The following is a 21,236-nucleotide window of genomic DNA, read 5'->3' on the forward strand; positions in this document are numbered from 1 at the left end:
CTTGAACCACTTCGGATTTGATGAAGTTGTATTTATAGCTAAAGTTACCGATTTGAATTTGGTTTACGTTAGTAAATCTATATTTTTCTGGAAATTTTGATTTTGCAAAGGTTCTTAAAAAATATCTGGTGCTTTCTTGTTCTTGCGTGTAATCGTGTTCAATATAAATATTCATGCCTTTGAGCTTAGCACTATTTTTCAGAATATCTATTTTGCCCTCGTATGATTCGGCTCGAAAAATTACGTATCGTCCATTGCCCTGTTTTTATATCTATTCAAATAATGCCAAAAAATATTTTGGTATACACATTGGCATCATCTCTACGTGGTTATACCTTACATGTTACGTTAAAATAATTAACAAAGATATTTTAATAAATTTAAGCATTGCACTGTTTTCCTATCGACTATCTTATAAAATTTCGGTGATATTCATAATAATTATATTTTAACCCGGTGGCCAAAAATTACAACAAATGCCTTTAGGGCACACATTCGTCAGCTATCCGTTATTTCAATCAGAGGTAAAATCTTAAAATAATTTATAACAATTGTTTAAAAATGTATTATTCAAAAATAATTTGTTGTGTAAACCTTCCTATTTATTTTGCACATAAGCCGCATAGCCAACTCTTTCTTCCACTGGAACTACGAAATGATCTCAACAATAGAAAAAGTTAATTGGAATTTAATCAATCATAATCAATTTGCAATAAGAGACACATCTAAATTTGTTAATTTTACATACTTTTAAAATTAAATCTGTTAGGTGAGAATTTCGTTAATATTTTAGAGGCGCACAGTGCACGTTGACAGTGGAGGGTACATTTATTTTGAGAAATTGTGTTAAGTCGGAATCGTTGGAATCGTAATTTTAGAAATATTAATTCTCGTTTTTAATGGAAACGTTATATCGTTTCCAAACAAAAGTGGTCAAGTAGTTAGTCGTAGGCAGTTTTTGGGAAATCAGTGTGGGCGAGTTCGATGAATTTATTTTGCGCGTATCGATTTCAGTTAGTAAATTTTCGGAGGAGCCTCCCAGTTTAGCATATTGAAGTAACGCTTTTTACACACAATCCAAAGGATTGTGTGTATTAGTCTCACGTACAGTGTAGCCGTTGCCGATGCCGCCGATGGCGCCGTGTCGTGCATATCTCTTCAACGGTTAGGGCTGGAAGTAGTGATGTATTTAAAACGCAGGGTCAATTCCTTAGGTACTCCCCCGGGTAAATACGCCAAATACATTAATACCCAGGTATTTATAAACATCATTAATTTATTTGTTAATTTTTTTATTTATTCAATTAGGAGTACGGTTATTGAAAAACCCACAAACACATCAACTTATGCTCATATTAAATTTTAATTATTGTTTCTGACTTTTTTTTGCAAGTTTTACATAGTAACAATAACATATGAGATAACTATTATATATTATTTATTCATTTTCTGGACGATCACTTGAAAGTTCAGTTTCTGCTAGAGCTCGGCGTTTGGATAAGAATTAATCACTTTATTTATTTTTATCCAAAACACACAATTATCCACAAATTATCCGAAAAAATCTATTATTTTTACATGTTAAATTGCATTTTAGTCTGGATAATACCCACGAATAAACAGTTAATCGAAATTTTAGCGGTTAATTTATCCGTTTCGCCGAGCTCTAGTTTCTGCTGCCCCTGGCTCTCCTATTTTATTACCAGGCTTAACACTAACAGTAACATGAGCAATTAACGATTTTATTAATTTCATTTGAGCCATTTAAACATTTACTGATATGCTTTGTCATTTTGTTGCCAATAGAATGTTTGTACTCCTTACAACAATATTTGAATAAAACACCTTTATTTTATCTTTGAATAACTTCCAGGCTAGAAATAAAATAAAACTGCATTTAAAAAATGTTGTTTGCCCAAATTACCCTACCTAATAAGCCCAAACAAAGCAAAAGGTGTAGACAAGGAGGATAACAGATAGTACCACTCGACCCGATACGAACTGACGCTTTAATCATAAAAACCCTAGTTTTGGGTATTTACCCGGGCATGGGATAAATACCCGGGTAAATACCTATTTAAGAATACCCTACCCACTGGGTATTTACCCGACTTACATCACTAGCTAGAAGAGTAAATGATATCTCGTTCGAGTGTACATGCATGAAGTAAGGGGGGACTTAATAACCCACGATTGACTACGACGAGGTATAAGAATCAACAATATACATTTATTGAATTAAAAACTTTATGAAGATTACATTACAATAGCGAAAGAAAAGTGATAGCATTTATTCACGCGACAAAGCCTTTATATGAAACACAAAAAAACCGTTAATCCCGATAATTCCATAAAAAAGAAAACGATTCCAAAAATATAAGCGAAAATTAAAAATTCGATTTGATGATAAAAAATGTCTTTTACAACATCCTCCCGGCGTAATGATCAATCACGGATCATTTACAAGCTCCAAAGGATACAATAGCTGAACTGCTCTACGAATAATATGTCAATTTGATGTCAGAAGAGAACAGGCTCTGGTTTTTCCGTCTCGACCATTGTGGATTTCAGTGACTCGACCCAGCTACCAATTCTGGCGTGGTTGTCTGTCTTCGCCAATGAGAACGACGTGGCCGACCTTGATCTCCTTCATGTCTCTCTGATTCTGGACGGAGTTCGCGGATCTAAGCTCTCGATCATACTCGCGTCTCCACTGGCGCCAAAAATGATCGAGAAACGTCTGGCGATATTTAAGTCATCTAGTAGCGTCTTGTCTCGTCTTCACAGACTTGAATGATTTGGACGGCAAAAGATTATGTCGTTCTCCGATCAGAAAATTAGCTGGAGTTAGCGGTCGAGGATCTTTAGCCTCGTTTTCCACGTAGGTGAGAGGTCTGGCATTGATAACTGCTTCCGTCTCGATCAGCGTGGTTTCGAACTCTTCATATGACAACGCACTCCGCCCGAGTATTCTCTTCAAAAGGGTTTTGGTACTTCTAACCAATCTTTCCCAGAAGCCCCCCCACCAGGGGGCTCGTTCGACGATGTGACACCATTTTATTCTCCGCTGACTAATCATCTCTTGGACCTTCGAACCTTGAACGGTTTTCCACAAGTCCTTCAGCTCCTTATCGGCACGTTAGAATGTCTTGGCATTATCGGACCAAATTTCTTTGCAAATACCCCGTCGTGAAAAGAATCTTCTTAACGCAAGTAGGAAGTTTTCGGCAGAGAGACTCGAAACCAGCTCCAAATGGACGCATCGTGTTACGGCGCATGTGAATAACGCAATATAGGCCTTCGAGCTTGATTTGTCCGTTGTCTTCACGTCCAGCAAAATCAACGCCAGTGATCGAGAATGGTGGCGATTCCAAGACTCTTTCCCTGGGAAGAGGTGCGGTTGTCACGGATAAAGCTTTAACTTTACTTCTCTCGCATACGAGACATTTAGAAATCAGGCTTTTGACTGCTTGACGTCCTCGTACGACCCAGAAACGCTCTCGAAGTTTGGTTAAAGTTCCGGTTAGACCAGTATGCATCATGTCTTCGTGATGACGTTGAATCAAGAGATTGGTAAAGTGGAATTTTTGAGGCAATAGGACAGGGTGCTTTTCTTCGCGTGAGAGATCAGAAAATTCCAATCTTCCGCCGATTTCGTTATTCCATTTTCCAAAAACGGAGCCAAGAGCGATATAGTGCTTGCTTGAGACAATGGTAGCTTCGACTTAAGTGCTCGATATTCTTCAGGATACGCTTGAATTTGAACTTGTTGAATCCAATATCGTTCGGCTTCGTTGATCTCTTCGCTAGATAATACTGCACGGCGGTTTTCTTTCGTACGGAGACGGCGAATGAATCCCAATACGTATGCGGTGACTCGAAGTAGTCGGTTAAATCTGCTATAATCTTCGACGTTGAGTAAAGGTTGGCTTTCGACTTTAGGCTCGGATATGCAGGCACACTGGATAATTTCTTTTTGAAACTTTGGACGAAGCTCGTCGCTAATCTCTATAACTCGTGTGGGTACGCCCTTTCGAAAAGACCATTGGTGTTCTGGTTGGGTAAGAAATTCAGGACCAGTCCACCAAGTGCTGTTTCTTATGAGACTTGTCATTTCTTGTCGTCTTGTCCGGATTCAATCGCCCTGGGCAATGAGACCATGAACTTGGATCAGAGCCCTCTTGGATTTCACGAACCCTATTCGCGACAAATGGATTCCAGCGACTTGCTGTACCCTTGATCCATCCAAGTGCTATGTTTGAATCAGTCCAATACCGGTTTTTTGGTGACATAGATGAGAAATAGCTCTGAACGTGATTGGTAAGCCGGACCGCAATGACAGTTCCCATCAATTCTAAGCGAGGTAATGTCACCCGCTTCAATGGTGCTACTCTGGCCTTGCTAGCGATCAATTTGGTTCCAATTTCACCTTTCTCCGTGACGTATCGAAGGTATATGACAGCTCCGTACGCTTTCTCAGAACTGTCGCAAAAGGTGTGAAGCTCAAAACTCTTGATATTGTCGTCGCCCACTTGGTCCATGTAATATCGTGATATTGACAATTCATGAAGCGCTGGACGCTCAAGACACCAATCGTCCCATCGCTTAGCTAAGTCATCAGGTAGAGTAGAATCCCAGTCCACGCCCCTTTCCCATATCTCCTGGAAGATGATTTTTATGCGGATCATGAACGGGCTTAAGAATCCAACTGGATCGAAGATTCTTGATGAGGCCTGGAGAACGAATCGTTTAGTATTTTTTTTGCTGATTAGAAACTCGAGGAGCGCCGACACGTCAAATTGTAGAACGTCTTTATTCGGGTTCCAACTGACTCCAAGGACTTTGAACGAGGACTTTTTCTCTTCAATTTCCTTTGAAGATGAAACGTCTTCTGCTATCTCTTCTCCCCAACGCTGTCGTAGTGGCTTGGAATTGGTCTTCCAACGCCTTAGGTTCATGCTCGAATCTTGCATGATTTTCTTGGCTTCTACGGATCTCTTCAAGACCACATCTTCGTCGTTTTCGCTGCCGATCAAATCGTCGACGTAAAGGTTTTCTTCTAACAGGCGACTTGTTTCGGGATACGTTTCTTTGTACTTTAGAACGTGGTGACGTATGGTTCCGGCAAGCAGGAAAGGACTTGGTGAAACACCGAATAGAACCCTCTTGAATCTCAAAATTTTTGGCTCTTGGTTCTTCGCCGGGTCGTCTGTCCAAAGAAATCGAACTGCATCTGTGTCGTCTTCATGGAGTTCAATCTGAAGGTAAGCCTTCTCGATGTCAGCTGTGAAAGCGATCTTTCCAATACGGAACGTGACGAGAAGTTTTATTAGATCTGTGTTCCAGCTTGGACCGGTGTAAAGGCAATTGTTGAGCGACGGAGAATTCTTTTCATGAGATGAACCATCGAATACCACTCGCAGCTTCGTACTTGTTTTGTCGTTTCTTAAGACTGCGTGATGTGGTAAATAGTTAATTACTCTCGATTGCTGATTGATTTCTTTCTTGGGCACTTCTTCGATGATACCTTGCTCGAGGTAGTCCTTGATGACTTCGGCATACTGGACGTGGAATGAGGGATCTTTTTGGAAGCGATTTTTTAAGGACGAAAATCGTTTGAGCGCAGACGGGTAATTGTTCGAAGTTAGAGTCATATCTTCCTTCCAAGGTAACTTGACCTTGTAGCGGTGGTTATGGTATTTGATCGTGGCGTTCAGTTGTTCAATGACTCTTTGATCTCCGTTGGATGGTGATACTGAAGAATCCAAAATGCCCAAAGCATCCAAGTCCCAGAATTTTTGCAGCTGTACGGATGCCAGTTCTTCCTCCATTATTACGTTCATTCCACACACCGACTCCACGCCGAGAGTGCACCAATCTACTACTGAGGGACCATGAAGCGTCCATCCAAATTTCGTGTCAACTGCAGTCATATTTCCAAATCGCTGGATGATCCCGGATACGACTTTCCAATAGTAATCGGCGCCGATAATGAGAGTGAGTTCCAGTTTAGTTTCACTAGGATCATCCGCGAGTCTGATACCTCGGGCTTCCATTTCTTTGCGCATCGCATCCGTGGCAACTGGTACAACGGCCCGATTTAAAACCGGATCTTCTAGAGCTTCCACTTCGATCTCATTTTTCATGGTTAAATCGCAGAGTCGAATTTTAACTCGCCTTCTCTCCGCCAGGATTGGTTTTTCGCTTCCGAAGGGATAGATTCTTTTGAATTCGGTTCCGGTTCCGGTTACTGGAAGATTCAATCATAGTGACGTTGATTCCGTGATTAAAGTCCGTTGACTAGCTGTGTCCAAAAGACATCTGAATTTCTCTTGGTTTCGTCCTGCGATGATTTTTACAGGAACAGTTTGAAGTAGTATGACTTTGGGACTTGATTTGTTTGAGATCTCGTTGACTGATGCGCAGCTAATGGCTACAGATTCTGACGATGGTGATTGTGTTTGAGTCAGTTCCTTGTCTGGAAATTTCTCGTCGCATACCGCTTCGTCGTGTCTCTTCTTGCACGTCTTACAAGTTATATTTGCCTTACATTGCCACGCTCTGTGCTTGTACCGCAGACATATGAAACATCTCCCCTTTCTCTTCAAGATTTCTCGCCTCTCGGACACGGTGTAACCGTGACACTTTACTGGTTCGTGGTTTTTCTCACAGAATACGCATCTATCTTCCGTGACAGTGGAAAACGCAGCTGTGGATGACAGACGTTGTCTGGATTTGGAATCTTGAGACCAATTCTTTGGTTTCAAGCGCTCAGAAGACGGATTGGAAGGATTACTTCTTGAATACTGGTTTGCGTCAGTGCTTCCAGTCAAAAACGCGTGTTTATCTCTTGCTTCGATCTCTCTTCGTAGAAAATTCAATAATTCGCTAACAGTGAAGTCTTCGTCGTCTTCCCTCTTACTAGCGAATTCAAAGGACAGGTCGCTTGGTATGAGCTTCATGAGCAGAGTGTTCAACATGGACTCGTAGCTTTCACTCGGGACCCCAAGAGACTCAAGGCTCTTGACTTGAATTTCACATCTGTCGTAGAGGTGTCTTAAACCGACGATATCATTGCTTCGTTTGACTGATTCGAGAGCGAAGAGTTCATTCATATGAGAATTAATGATTAAACGTTTCTTTCCAAAGCGGGTCTGTAGGATTTCTTTAGCGCTATGGTAATTCATCGGTGTCAAATCCAATCCGGAAACTGCCGCTGCTGCCTTCCCACGCAGGTAACTTTTCAGGTAACTGAATTTCTGTGCGGCATTGAGACAAGGATTGAAATCGATTGCTGTCTCGAAGATGAACCAAAACCCCGTCCAGGAAGTCGGATCGCCTTCAAATTTCTCCAGACTCAATTTCGGTAGTTGAATTGACATTGCCATCGGTCGAGTCGTAGTTGTCGAATCTGTGTCTGAATCGTCTTCTGGTCTATGGCCTCGTTGGTGTTCTTCAAAGTAAGTCTCAATGTCCGTTTTCGCATCAATGATCTTGTCTCGGTACAATTCTGCATCAATCATTTCTTTCTCGATGGCGTCAACGGCTACCAGTGACAAGATGGTTTCTTCTAACGCTTCCATACTCGTTTCTTTGTCTTTAAGCTTAAACAGGAATTCTTTAAGCTTCTTGCTGGATGGCGGTTCTTTCTTCAGTTCTAATTTAACGTTGCTTTGGATGTTGGTAATCATTCGTCTTATGACAGCTCATTTCTGTTGTTCTTTCTGAAGTTGATTATCAGCTGTCGCCATAGTCGTTTGTGAGTTCTTTCAGTCTGAACGAAGAGATTTATCTAGAAGTCTTCGGTTAGATAGTAGCTGAATCTAAGTCCCGTCCCGGGTTTCGGCACCATGAAGTAAGGGGGGAAATCAAAACTTTCTACTCTTCAGACTTAATATCCCACGATTGACTACGACGAGGTATAAGAATCAACAATATACATTTATTGAATTAAAAACTTGATGAAGATTACACTACAATAGCGAAAGAAAAGTGATAGAATTTATTCACGCGACAAAGCCTTTATATGAAACACAAAAAAACCGTTAATCCCGATAATTCCATAAAAAAGAAAACGATTCCAAAAATATAAGCGAAAATTAAAAATTCGATTTGATGATAAAAATGTCTTTTTATAAAAAAAAAAAGTCCGCGTGTTTATAGAGGTCTACGCGCCCGTTTCCCTCTGGCGTTTTTCAAGGCCGTTCTGAGTGCGCCCGCGCTTTCAACGTATGACCAGAAGTAACAATTAAGTATGACACTGATCGACCTAGTCTCTGGCGTATGACCAGAAGTAATAAGTGTAACACTCAACGTAACAAATAAGTGTGATCAGAATTAACTAATAAATGTGATCAGAAGTAACAAATAAGTATGAAACTGATCGAACTAGTCTTTGCCGTATAACCAGAAGAAATAAGTGTGACACTCAATTGCTGACTAGTAGTAACAAATAAGTGTGATCAGAAGCAAGAAATAAGAGTGACACTGATCGAAGGAATCTTCAATGCTTTCAAAGTATGACTAGAAGTAACAAAGAAGTGTAAATATGTATATATGTGTGACCGTGGATATATTTTGGTTGTGATACCGGCGTTGCAGGTTGCTGTGAATAGCTCAAACAAACCTAACACATGAGAAGGATTGTTTGTATTCTGACCGTCGTACGTCTGGCTTCTTGCTAGGCTGAGGTAGAGCGTTTGGCAGCAGTTGATAGATTTGAGTTCCCACGAAGGATCCTGAAAAGTGATCTTCTAAATCGGACGACCACCTTGGTCACTTGTTCCCGAATATGAAAGAACTCATCCATGATAAATTTCCAAGTCTTTTAATTTGTCGTTGTGAGCCACCGTTTGGCCATTCATTTCATAATTATGAAATATACACATGGTTGAAGTGATTTTTTGGCTTTGGTTTGGTCGATGAAATGATTAATCATATTGCACCAAGCTGAAACGTGATCGATGTCGCTTTATATTTCTTCGCAATTGGTGATGTGAGTGATGTTGTGGGGATTTTTGTTGTCGTCAGCGAAGTGTTTAATTCGCGAGTTTCTTAAAACGTTCGGTAAGATGCTTGTATAGTTATTGTGTAAATGTGTACCAACTGCTTTGTTTAACGCTGCATGTGGTATTGAACGATATGTTATTAAAGCAGCCATGGCCTTTTAAAACATCTCATCAACTATCGAAGTAATTTTTCAGTTGCAAAGAAGTTTTATAAACGAATCCATAAAGTCGTAATTTATGGTGCCTAACCTAACTTAACTTTCTAACAACACTAACTTTCAAAGGGGTGGAAGATCCAAAATGTTGTGCAATATTAACTTAAGGAATCTGACCTACGCACTAAATTTTAGAGAAATTGAAATTATTATTTCCTCGTGCCGTATGTATTGAATTTATTTGTTCCGGATACTTAGAATCGGTATTGCCACAAGTGTGGGTTAATGGAATCCAACTGATTGTGCAAAAATATAAAATCTTGGTTTTATTTATCTTTCGTACTTACAAGGAGAGTACCCGAGGTGTTTATTGCCGATTTGGTTCAAAGTCGGGCGTAATGTAGACCTATATGAGATATGAAATTTCCCAAAAGGAGACGTTGCACTACCCATTCGATTTGCCATGGCAACCAGAAATGTTTTCTACCACTCAAAACAAAATAATCTCCCTTTAAAAAAGAATGGGATTTTCTGGGTTCCACAGGGTCCGAGCTATGAAATTTTATTTTAAATTTTAAAATCACGAAATGGGTAATTTAGACCACATTTTCGTAAATTACATCAAGTTTGGTTAAATTGTAAAATTGTTGGATAAAATAAGGGAAAAACTTATTTTGGTTTTAAGAGGTTAAAAACCTTTTCGGTTGCCATGGCAAATCGAATGGGTAGGGCAACGTCTTATTTTAGGAAATTGCATATCTCATATAAATCTACATTACGCCGGACTTAGAACAAAATCGGCAATAAACACCTTGGGTACTCTTCTTGTTATTGGTATATAATTAGTATGATTCCTAACCTAACGTAAGATCCTTAATACTTGTAGGCTATGGAGGGCTCTTTTAAGGTTTACAGTATACAATAGAAAATGATATGAGTAACTATGGAAGGTTCAATTAAATAAACAGAGATTGGCTATGGTTGGCCGAATCTTATTCAAAAAAATAACTTTTTTAATCAATCCTATATATTATAATTCCTTATTAACGGAGAATTTAAAGTTTGGACTAGGGTGGAATCTGATAAAGTTTTAACGTGAGGTCTCTAACAACGGAAATACAACCAAATCTACGAAGCTTCCAATTGAAGATAAAGGGTGGTAGAAAATGGTCTGCTAAGAACGCGGGACAAAATAGTTTAAAAGTACCTATCGTTCATCATTTCACTCGTTTACCAGACAACTTAAACCAAGGAACGTACCACTCATAATTCTGTACACCAAAAATCATCATGAAAAACCACGAATCCGAAGCGAAATACCCGCAACAATACCGTGCACTTTAACCTTTACGTTGAACCGCGTCACCGAATGCTAATTTACCACATTCTGTTCACTTGAAATACTCAGCGTTAAATAATAAGCAAAAACAAATAAAACCTTATCTTATCAGGTCAATGAGGTCATGTAAACCTAAACAAACTACGGGGCTGCCAGAATAGACTAGAAAAACCATATCTTGATTTCATATAGAGAAAAAACGTTAAATATTTTGAGCTGGGCTCATAGATGGCTGTACTGAGGATAGAAAAACTAAAAAATAGACAAAATGAGAAGATCAATCCCCGAAAGTTAACGAGTCGTAATTACTTGAATAATTGATAATTATAGAATTACTATAACGTTCCTCAAATTTCAACGACCATCTCTCTCTTCGAAAATAGTTTATAAGCTAAATATTTCAAAAACCAGTTAAAGGTAGTCTTACCTGATAAATTACGTGTAGTCCTACGAAATCCAAGTGTATTACGACTTTAGCACTTTCAGGGGGAGCGTGGCCGACGAAATTTTAAAGGGATGGCGATTTACCAAACAGATTAACCGAGGTTATCGTTAAAGGGATCACGCATTAAATTTGAGGGAAAGGTCTTATCTTTATTCCCCGTGTCGTAGGTATCGAATTTATTTGTTTGAGATTCTTGAGCCGAATTTTATTCCGGTACTTTAGATATATGAGACCAAACATATAAGTGCAGAAAAATAGAATTATTTTACGTGTCTTTGGTTTTGTAAACAATCAATATGATCACCAAATCTAACAAAACTAACAATTTCCTTAATTAACAAAATATCAATCAAATTAGACTGGATCTTGGTGTCCTAGTGTAATTTCTGTGTGAAAGATGGATTTGACTGTCACGTCTTCGGGTGGGTTGAGCGGTATGGATGCCACTTTTTTGCAATAACGATTATAACGGTATACTCAAGTTTAGTAGAATTAAGAGGTTTTGAAAGGGTTCTTATATATTGAAACAGTTCGGGACACCAGGGTTTCAGCCTTAGTTGCAATTAACCAAAAATATTCTTTAAAAGAGTGTTCCTCACAATAACTAATACACACAAAAAATAAATAACTAAAATGAACTTATGGTGTAACTTCTCGATCCTTGTGATCTTTCCTCCCTAACACGACTGCGAACAGTCCATTACACAAACACGTTATTAAAACAATGAAAAATTCTTGAACACGAATCCGACACGACGATTTTCACTACACTCTCACACTTCAAAATCACGCCGGATCCCGGCCACACAAAATAGCTAATTAACATAATTGAAATAACCGTAGGCGCCTGACTTGGCTTTATATAGGATAAGATTGACCTATAAAAGGATTATGTACATATAAGTTACTGTTATCAAAAATATATTGAATGGGGAGGTGGGAGGAGATCAGCTGTGATATAATGTTGATGTAGAAGGTGCTAGTACCCTGATTTCGTACTTTTTTACTATTTTGTGGCCATAGAGTAAAAAAATACAATTTAGGCGGACCAAAAGTGCTAGGATCGTGATATCAGTCTCATTTTTCACTTGGTAACAAAAAATCGAGAACCAAATATATTCTCAAAAATGTAAAAAGAGAAAATCAAATAATTATCATGCTCCCTTTTCTCTCTCCTTTTTTGGTTTCTCTAACACTGTTACTTTTCTTTTTTTTTATTTGTTTAAACCAACAAATTGTACCGGTATACTGTCTGTGTTGCGGCTTAAAAGTCAAGCTCTGACTTAGCCTATGATCTCTTGCACCCACAATGTATGTATAACAATAAACTATATATTATTATTATTATTATTATTATTATTATTATTATTATTTCACAAGTGTTCCAAAAATGCAGTGTAAGAATTTTAGTGGTTTTTTCTTTTTTTTTTCTCTCTTTTACCCAAGCACCACAGTATCTTCCGAAGGCTTTATTTAAAACGTTATTCAAAAATGGTTTCAAGTTCCAATTGTAATAAGGCTTTAACTAACGGGCTGGTCTCTACATGTAATTTCAACTTGAAAACGAAAACCAAAAAGGCAGGAATACTTTTTCGCTCGTAACCTGTTATTGCTCGGCATGTCTTATTTCAAAAAATTAAAGCGAAAGTCCAGTTTCTCATTTCTCTCGTACCGAACTCTACTTTTGCGCTGATCTCGCGGAGGGTGATTAAACGCCATGTTCGTGGTTACGGGCTAACGATTTATCGAAAAGGCATTCTGACGGCCAGTTCAAAACGACAATTAAAACAATAAAAAACTAAAATAATAAACAGTCTTCATTTAAGAAGCAAGTTTTTTTAATTTCAAACGTTAACGCATGTAGTCTCGTATTATTCGCCATCAAACTATTTAGACAACGTAAAGAGTAGGAAGTGTCTGGTTTCCTGATCGGAAAATTTATGTTACTTATGGTTTCATGTAATAAAGAATATTTCGTTTGGAAATGCAAATAAATATATTTTTGAAAAATAGGTGGCGCCTTTTCCCAAATAAGGGTTTAAAATGAAATCGCGCGTGCTGTTGGGGCCAGTTATTATACATTAATGCATTTTAATAGATAAAATAGGTCATGGCGCTGACTTGTCATCTCAAAACCAAAATTGGATTTTTATATTAAAATTTCATAACAGACCTTTATATAAAGTTGTTTTGCATATCCAACTTGTTTTAACTGCGAACCGAATACGTTGCAGTTCAGATTAGTTTTTAGCAACACCTTGAATGAACTACATCACAACGTCGTGTGAACAAGCCATTAAATATTCGCACCTCTAAATTGTCGCCGGGAACAAATAACGAACCCAACTTGTGATGGTTAAATGTTTTAAAATAATTTTAAACCATTAAATTATAAAATTGAAAACTGAGATAAAATAAATGTACATTATCGCACCTTTACTCAAATTAAAAAGTACCAACTGGTTTTTATGGAGCAAAATTGTAGTTAAAAATAGGTTTATTTTAACACAACACATTATAGGCGTAAGTTTTATCTTCGATATTTTGGTGTAACACTTTGCTACCGGTGAAAATGTAATTTCTTAAACTACGAAATGTTTTTCAATATTTACAAATTAAAGCGTTATCTTACCGATTAATTTTTGAAATTATAGATTTCAATTTTTTTTCGAAAACTGATCTAACATAGCAGATATCTTAACAAACTGTTTTTCTAATTTTGCGCTAGATAGACCCAAAATTTCAGACTTCAGTTAAACTTATTAGTTTGAGGTCGCAATATGCTCTTTCACTTTATCAATGTTTTAAAAAAATTCTTCTGACTCTCTAATTTCAATATTTAATTGTAATCTTTGATAAGGCCAGTATCCAACTTCCTCAAACTAAACTAAATTTTCTGAAATGTTTTCGATATACCAGAATATTTCCTAAATGTTTGTAATAATAAAAATGTGACTGAAGAAACTAGACAGATGATCGCTCGGATAAGTGCAAGTGATTTTTGATCTGAGCTAGGTAACGTGGATTCAAGCAAACGCAAATTGATAAGTTTTTAGGGAAATAAATTTCTACGTTTTTGGGGACGGTTTTATATTTTGTACATGTTTTAAAAAATATAATTACTTTGGCAAGTATAATGTTTAAGTTTAAACTAGACTCGTGCGATCGAGTCGAAACGTGCGTAGCGCGCAAATTAAATTTTTCAAACTGTACAATAGGGTATTTTATTTCTAAACTTAGTTATATGTACAAGGCTTAGCCCGTTTTCCATAAGTATAATGTGTGTTTTAAAAAAGATACAGGTTATTAAAATTAAGGGAAAATACATCTAAAAATTATGATAATTTACTGAGTGATCTCGGTGTTATTGCACTATACATCGAAAAATGAAAATCTTCGAAATTAGCACCTTACGATAGTTAAATTCGATTATGTCATCAGACAAAGTTATCTATGTCATCCATTGTCGCTTTAGTGGTGTAACAAATTTAAATAAACCTCTAAAAAATGAAAAAAAAGTATTGCTTGTGGCGAATTTTTAATAAATGCCCCGTTTTTATTGTATTTTTGCAAAATCCTAGAGATTTAATCCAAAACATTGTCAATGATATCAAAGAAATACTTATTTTAACTAACTGTGTATATAATTCCAATTTATCTAGAACGTAAAAATATATAATAATAAAATTATGTTAATGTTGTTTTTTATTTGGTTCACTCTGAGCTCAATATATAATTTCTTATCCTAGTTCTATGTATATTCCCATTCAAAAAATTAATCTTATCAATCTAAATACGCAAAGCAGTTCAGTCGCAATACCCTTAAAATTATTATTGTCAATTACTTCGTTACACGTTTGTATTTGCGCTATTATAAAAAATATATATATATTATTATATACTTTAAAATAACAGTTTCTTTGAAGTCATGCATAATTTCAACTGGCAATTATATTGTTTTATCAAAAAGCTTTATTTCAATAGAAGGCTTTTATTACATACGCCATAATTTGGACCTTCTTCCTCGACGAAATCTAAGCAAGTGCATTAATGAAAATTATGCATTTCTTAAAATCGTATAACTAACTCGAGAAATTCTAGCTTGCAAGCAAATAATTAAGATAATTTGTGTAGATCCAAGTTATCTACCGAAAAAGTGCTTACTTACCCTCTGATAAAATCACTCTGGGTATTAAGACATATAACCTCAGGTACTTATTTCTTTAGAACAAATAACATTGGTCGAAATAATATTTCCCACTCATAATCTTCAACATCTTTTGATTTGGCAAGAAATAACAAATGTCGATTTGGGGTTTTTGCGAATTTAAATCCCAGCAGATGAACTTTTTCGAATTCCACGAGTTGTTTAATTGTAAGTGGATACATTCCATTTCGGCATACTTCTTTTGAAATATCTCATTGTTAAAAATTTCCAAATAGAGCAAGGATTTCACCCTCCAGGTGTTTATTTAACACTTAGTGTAATGTGAGACTGTATTCGGTTTTAGTTTCTTAATAGCATTTTCGACCACTTTCTGTAATCCGTAACCAGTAAATATTATTTACTTGAACCTCGTGCATTTTCGTGGTATAGATATCCGGATCGGAGATGAGGTTGTCATTATTGACAAGATAGTTATCTGCCTAAAATCTAAAAACAAGTTCAGTGAGTCCATGAAACCGAAAAGCATTGGACTTGTGTATACACTTAATTCGGTGGCGGCGCTAGGAACTTGAAAGAGGTAGACCTACAGTTTTAACGAATTATGGGTAACAAATTACAAATATTATTATTTTCTTTAATTAACAAAAGTAGAATGCTGTTCATTAAAAATAATTAATTTATAAAAGTTAACTTGGGCTAACTCTGAAGAAAGTATTAAGAAATTAATTTAACTGATAAATTAAGGAAGCTATTATTTTATGTATGTACTTCTAGATATAAAAAATCCCCCGCCCTCGGAATCAGGTTCATTTTTAACCCGCGCCATCTGAGTTTTAATTTAACAATTAAACGCTAGTTTGACAACCGTTGAAATAAGAGAAGAAAAGGGGAAACTGAGTTAATTGCGCCTATATCGATGTATGCTTTTATTTCTGTAAACAGCATGCCATTGACAAGGAGACTACCCGAGGTGTTACACACCGATTTTGTTCAAACTCGGGGGATTGGTAGACGTTCATGTAACTTGAAAAACCCTAAAGGGATTTTATTCAATGGGCAACGGTTTTGCCATGGCAACGAAAAATGTTTTTGACAACATAAAATGGAAATTTTCCCATTGAAAATAATATGGGATTTTGACCGATTCCAAGGACCCCCCCCCCTGTGAAACATTTTACAAAATTGAAAAAAAAAAATCAAATACCAAAATTATAAAATAATTGATAAAAATTGACGAAAAAAATCAAAATTGGTCACATTTTGATCAATTTTAAAATTTTTTTTTATTGGTTAAAAATTAATTACGGAAGTGTTTAGTGTACATAAACTTATAATAAAAAGGGTAGTGAGAACAAATCAAATATATAATATTTCCTGGCTATATTCACGCAGGTTTTAAATGTACATTCCATTAAATTTACATGCGTGTTAGTAATTTTAATTATTATTTCAGTTGTATACATTACAATGATTCTCGTTGAAAATTTGACTATGAGCTATTTGTATAAATTACAGGAATCTCAAGTAAAATATATTAACGAAACTTTCTGTAAGAAATACAGAACATTCCTGGCTACTGCGCGTCCAGGAGTTCCATATAATTTCTACGCAATATTTTTATCTCAGTGCAAAGCTAACTCTTCACAGGCAGTTGATGGTGTAGAGGCCTCATTTTCTTATCTCATCGGAGTTATCTTAGTTATTTATACTTTCATTTGTTTGAGAACCAACGAATTTTGTTTAGTTAAATGGTAATTGAACGGAGTGCCCGTTAATATATTTCTCTCAACTAATTTGTTAAGGGTTCAAATACGTGATTAGGCTTTCTTTGGAAGTTAATTCCAACGTTTTTTAAATGTGATAAGCTGCGCTGGCTAATTTTGAAGAATGAGATCGATCATTTCAATAGAATAAAGTTTCATAAGTTAAGAAGGCTAATAATAATATTAATTTTAAAATAATTATAACAAAAGTTATAAGATTTTACGTAGGTATTTCACAAAAAAACTTTGTAAGCTAAGACTAAAGCAATGTCTATACAGAGTGTTAACCAATGGTATAAAAATATGTCTACTTTTAAAAAATGCTTCGGGATATAAAATGATTAATGTTAATGTTTGCAGGTTTTTGGGAGAAACGAAATAATTGTAGATGTTGTATTTCTCTGATCCAGATGCACCAAAGACTTTCCCGATGAGCATTTCCCTTGTCGGTACCGCGTAAACTTCCCATCACGGCACGTAAAGCCCAATCTGAGCTCTGTTTCGGAGGTTGAATAAGGAAAAAATCTACATCAAGTTTCATGTATTGAAATCAGTTTACCAAAATTTCTCAACATTTATTTTACAGGGAGAAAAATATCATTAAAATTACCAATTTGATTTTGAAATCTAGGTCCACGTGTCAAGTTTTGAGGGTTACCTCTGCTTCAAGACCGAAAAATTAATTAAGCTTCAACATCTTGCTCTTGGTAAACCTAAATGTTATTTTTAAATATAGTTTTTATAGAAAATATTTATTTTTACGAAGTGTCGCAAATACCTCTGACATGGTTTTCAGTAAAAGAGTATTACTTCAAGATTTAAAAATATTTATTGATTTCTACCTCTCTAAATTTTGCAATTAAGAGTGAAATTTGTAGTTTGCAAAAAAAATCCTATTATCTGATACCTTAGCTTGATTTTTCTATGAAACTTGACTGAGGCTTGTTCATCCCATAGTTCAGTTAAATAAACATAATTGATAACGTTAAAGGCTGATTTATAAACAATTATATTTCATATAGATTTTTTATATTTAAGGAAAGGTCCATAACTGACGAGCATCATGAGTGTAACTGATTACACCAGCACTAAGCTAAGCTTGAACCACTGGGCAAAGAAAGTTCCATTTAGTAAAAATTTTTAGCTTCCATTTTAATATTTTTAATAATTTCGGAACAGGAGTGGCCGATGTCAAGTATTCAATTGAAAGATACCTTTCGCTTGGCAACACGGTGGCACCTAACTTATTAAAAGCATCTTCATAAAATCCTTAAGGGCAAAGAAAATTGCTAAGGATGATAAAATTAGGTAATAAGAACATTATTCCATTAGGAAAAAGGATTAAATAGCTTAATCCTAAACAAATTTGAAGAAATTTAAAAACATACAAATAGCTCGTTCCGATAGGTCTTTGAACAAACAAAAAGACGCGAAACTCGGAACGAAAAGTTCTTCGAGTTAACCCAACAATATTGGTCACTACTCTTCTCGACCCTGAATTAAAATTAACTAGTTATATGAAAAATACCTCTGACTTGATTTCCAAATTATTTTGTCGAATTTCTCAGGAAGATTTTACTCAACATTTAGATTGAACTGATCACATTTTGGAAATTGGATACAATCATATTTAACAAGGATGTACATTATTTTGACTAAATAAGATACAAATTATTTTGAGCAAATTTGTTACAAAACATTTAGATAAAAAAGGTTTTCTTGTTTGTAAAAATGAAAAAGATCGCATAATTTTTTTATTTTGCCAAATTATTTATCTAAAACATAATTAAATCTGAAAGGAATAATTTGATTAACCATGGTAGTATATTTTCATTCCTATGTTTATTTTTGAAAGATGCGAAGTACATCTTCTGGTCAGATCCTTGATGCCAAGCCATGCAATTCAGCTGCGTCTTCAACGACCATCTTGCATATTTTATCTCGACCATTTCTAACCACCTCTTGTTCAACTCAAGCAAGTTCCCATTAGGGTCCATGGCCATTTCTTCTGCAACCTTCAGTGTTCTCTTCTTACGAAGAACTTTCTCTTGAATAGACACTGGCATTTGCAAGATCAACAGATGGTGCTATAATGAAAGAAAAAGCACTTTCCGCCTGAAGACGATTATTACCAGAAAAGTGTTTATAACTTGTTTTGTGTATCAGATATTATAACATTGTAGTCTGTTTCATTTATATTTTTAAAAACCCTTTCAAAATCGTGTCGTATATCCGGCGAATTTTTAATGTTGAATGACAAGTAGGAATGTTCAACCAAACCAACAAAATTCGCGGTAAAACCAGTTTTATTCCTTCGAATTTGGGAAAATATAGTAGTACCAGTGCCAAGGTCTTAAGTTTGTTAAACCAGATATTGAAATCAAACGACTTGAGGTAAGTTAATATTTAATTAATGCGCTTTATTGTTTTTAAGCTTTAAAAATTAATTGTATTCAAAATAAATATTTTTTTAAGATTCGAATCTCAAACGTGATACTTCGTTCTCTTCTGTTTTTAATTCTGAATTGGATGTAGTGTTGTGGCGAGAGACTTTTAAATGTTCAAATTAAGAAAGCTAATCTTTCTTTTACTCATTCATTCGCTTCCATTACCAAATAAAAAATTAGTTTTTATAGCATTTTCAACACTCTTTCGAAACATGGTTTGATAAATATTCCTAAAATATGGGGTCAGTTTGATTTTTTGAAATATTATCTCTTTGTATGTAGACGATTAAGTAAACGAAGTGCTCATTTAAAAGCGTTCTTAAAAGATTAAAAACAATTTTGGCGAAAAATTGTAATTTTATCATTTTCGAAAAAAGGTTCCAGTAAAATCTTTAAAAAACTGCTACGGTCCGATGAATCCCAGAGATTGTCTTTGAGGAGTCAGAACTCTGGAATTCCATGACTGGGCATCAAGAGTCTTGACAGAAGTTTTTATCTGCGCATCTTTCGAAAATAAGATGAGAGATCAAAATTTGATTCAATGTTAAAATATTTTATTTTAATCAGATTTATATTAAATTAGGCAAGTGATATTGGCATTTTCAATCATTTGATAAAAATTTGACGGGATGTTAACTTTTTCGTTATATTCTGATCAAATATATAAAAAAGGTTTTCAAATTATTTTATTAAATTCTTTTTAAATTATCTGAATCCTTCTTTGTCGAAATATTTGGAAAAAAAAACTTGATCTTGACCTTATTTGTATCCAAATTTGATCCATTTCTTCCTAAAACAAATGTTTTTCACCAACCTTTGTGAAGAGTTTCGTTAAAAATTAAAATTGATTAAACATTAAATGTTATCGTATTGAAATATTTCAAACAAGTTTATCTCCATGAGATGTTATAACATTGAGATTGATAATATCAGTTTCGTTAGGGTAAATCTAAATGCGTTGTATGTTAAGTTCCATCTATGGAAGAAATTTGACTTAATAAACCTTAAATAAAATCCAGGGCATTTTTGATATGAAAATATATTTAATTTTAATTAGGGGTTCAGAGTAAAGTTACCAGTTTTGGTTCTCAACAATAGAACGAATCGCCTTGGAAGTTTCCCCGAGCTATTTACCCTGAAATGGCTTATATTGAGAAAGGCGCCGCAGTGACGCCGAATGCTGGTGTTACCTTCAGTTTATCATGGAACCGTGTCCCTAATTATCCCGATATGAAAAGAAACCTTAGATCGCAATTATTAATTGTTTATTTTTGGAACGAAATTAAAAATTGTTAAAATTTGGTTACCAACTGTGTATTTGAAATTCAATTTGAAGGCGCCTGTGGCCTCAAGGTGAGCCTCTATTTCATTAGTGATTCTCTCTAATTTGGATTTTTCGTACTATTCCTCCATATGCAGGAATACTTAAAGCTGCTTTAAAAAGTATTCGCTATTTTAAATAAACTTATAAAAACCTATTCAAATTAATAGTTTTGTGAATCTTAAACCCTTTTTAACGTCTCATTAAAAAAAATGTTTCTGCTTTGATCTAATAAGAAGAAGAAGATCTGAAAATGAAATACTAACTTGTTTTGTTCGTAGAAGAATTAATCGCCGAAACTGTCAAACACACCCTGACAATTTAAAAAAGTCCATATCTAATTTACGGTTCAGAAGAATTATAACCTGCTCGGTTTGCAAGCAATTGCTCTATTCTTTAGAAAATTATATAGCCGTGTCGTAAGTGTTGTCCAAATCACACAAGAACAACTGTGAGGCTTTTTCTTGTAGGCAATAATTAACTATTGCCAAGCTTAAGGACACCCCATGGCCAAGCCTACATTACCCAATGCGTTACCAGGGAGATTAGCAAGACTAACTGTTGTCTAGGGTATGAGCTTAAATTTAATA

The 21,236-nt window shown here is 35.5% G+C and overlaps 2 protein-coding genes across 2 annotated transcripts; both read right to left on the reverse strand.

Moving 5' to 3' along the window:
* Positions 1-4,070: 4,070 nt before the first annotated feature.
* LOC149943335 (uncharacterized) lies at positions 4,071-6,146 on the reverse strand. The gene has a single exon (XM_090175701.1). The coding sequence runs from the start codon at positions 6,144-6,146 to the stop codon at positions 4,071-4,073; it is 2,076 nt and encodes a 691-aa protein (XP_090031827.1).
* A 117-nt stretch (positions 6,147-6,263) lies between these two features.
* On the reverse strand, positions 6,264-7,691 carry LOC149943336 (uncharacterized). Its single transcript, XM_090175704.1, has one exon. It carries the CDS (start codon positions 7,689-7,691, stop codon positions 6,264-6,266), a length of 1,428 nt encoding a protein of 475 aa, XP_090031830.1.
* Positions 7,692-21,236: the final 13,545 nt, after the last annotated feature.

Source organism: Leiobunum rupestre, chromosome 5, assembly GCF_980474605.1.
Source record: "Leiobunum rupestre chromosome 5, qqLeiRupe1.1.hap1, whole genome shotgun sequence".
In the NCBI taxonomy this organism is placed as follows: domain Eukaryota; kingdom Metazoa; phylum Arthropoda; class Arachnida; order Opiliones; family Sclerosomatidae; genus Leiobunum; species Leiobunum rupestre.

Coding starts and splice junctions, on each gene's coding strand:
- LOC149943335 (XM_090175701.1), bottom strand. CDS start 6,146: ATGAAAAATGAGATCGAAGTGGAAGCTCTAGAAGATCCGGTTTTAAAT.
- LOC149943336 (XM_090175704.1), bottom strand. CDS start 7,691: ATGATTACCAACATCCAAAGCAACGTTAAATTAGAACTGAAGAAAGAA.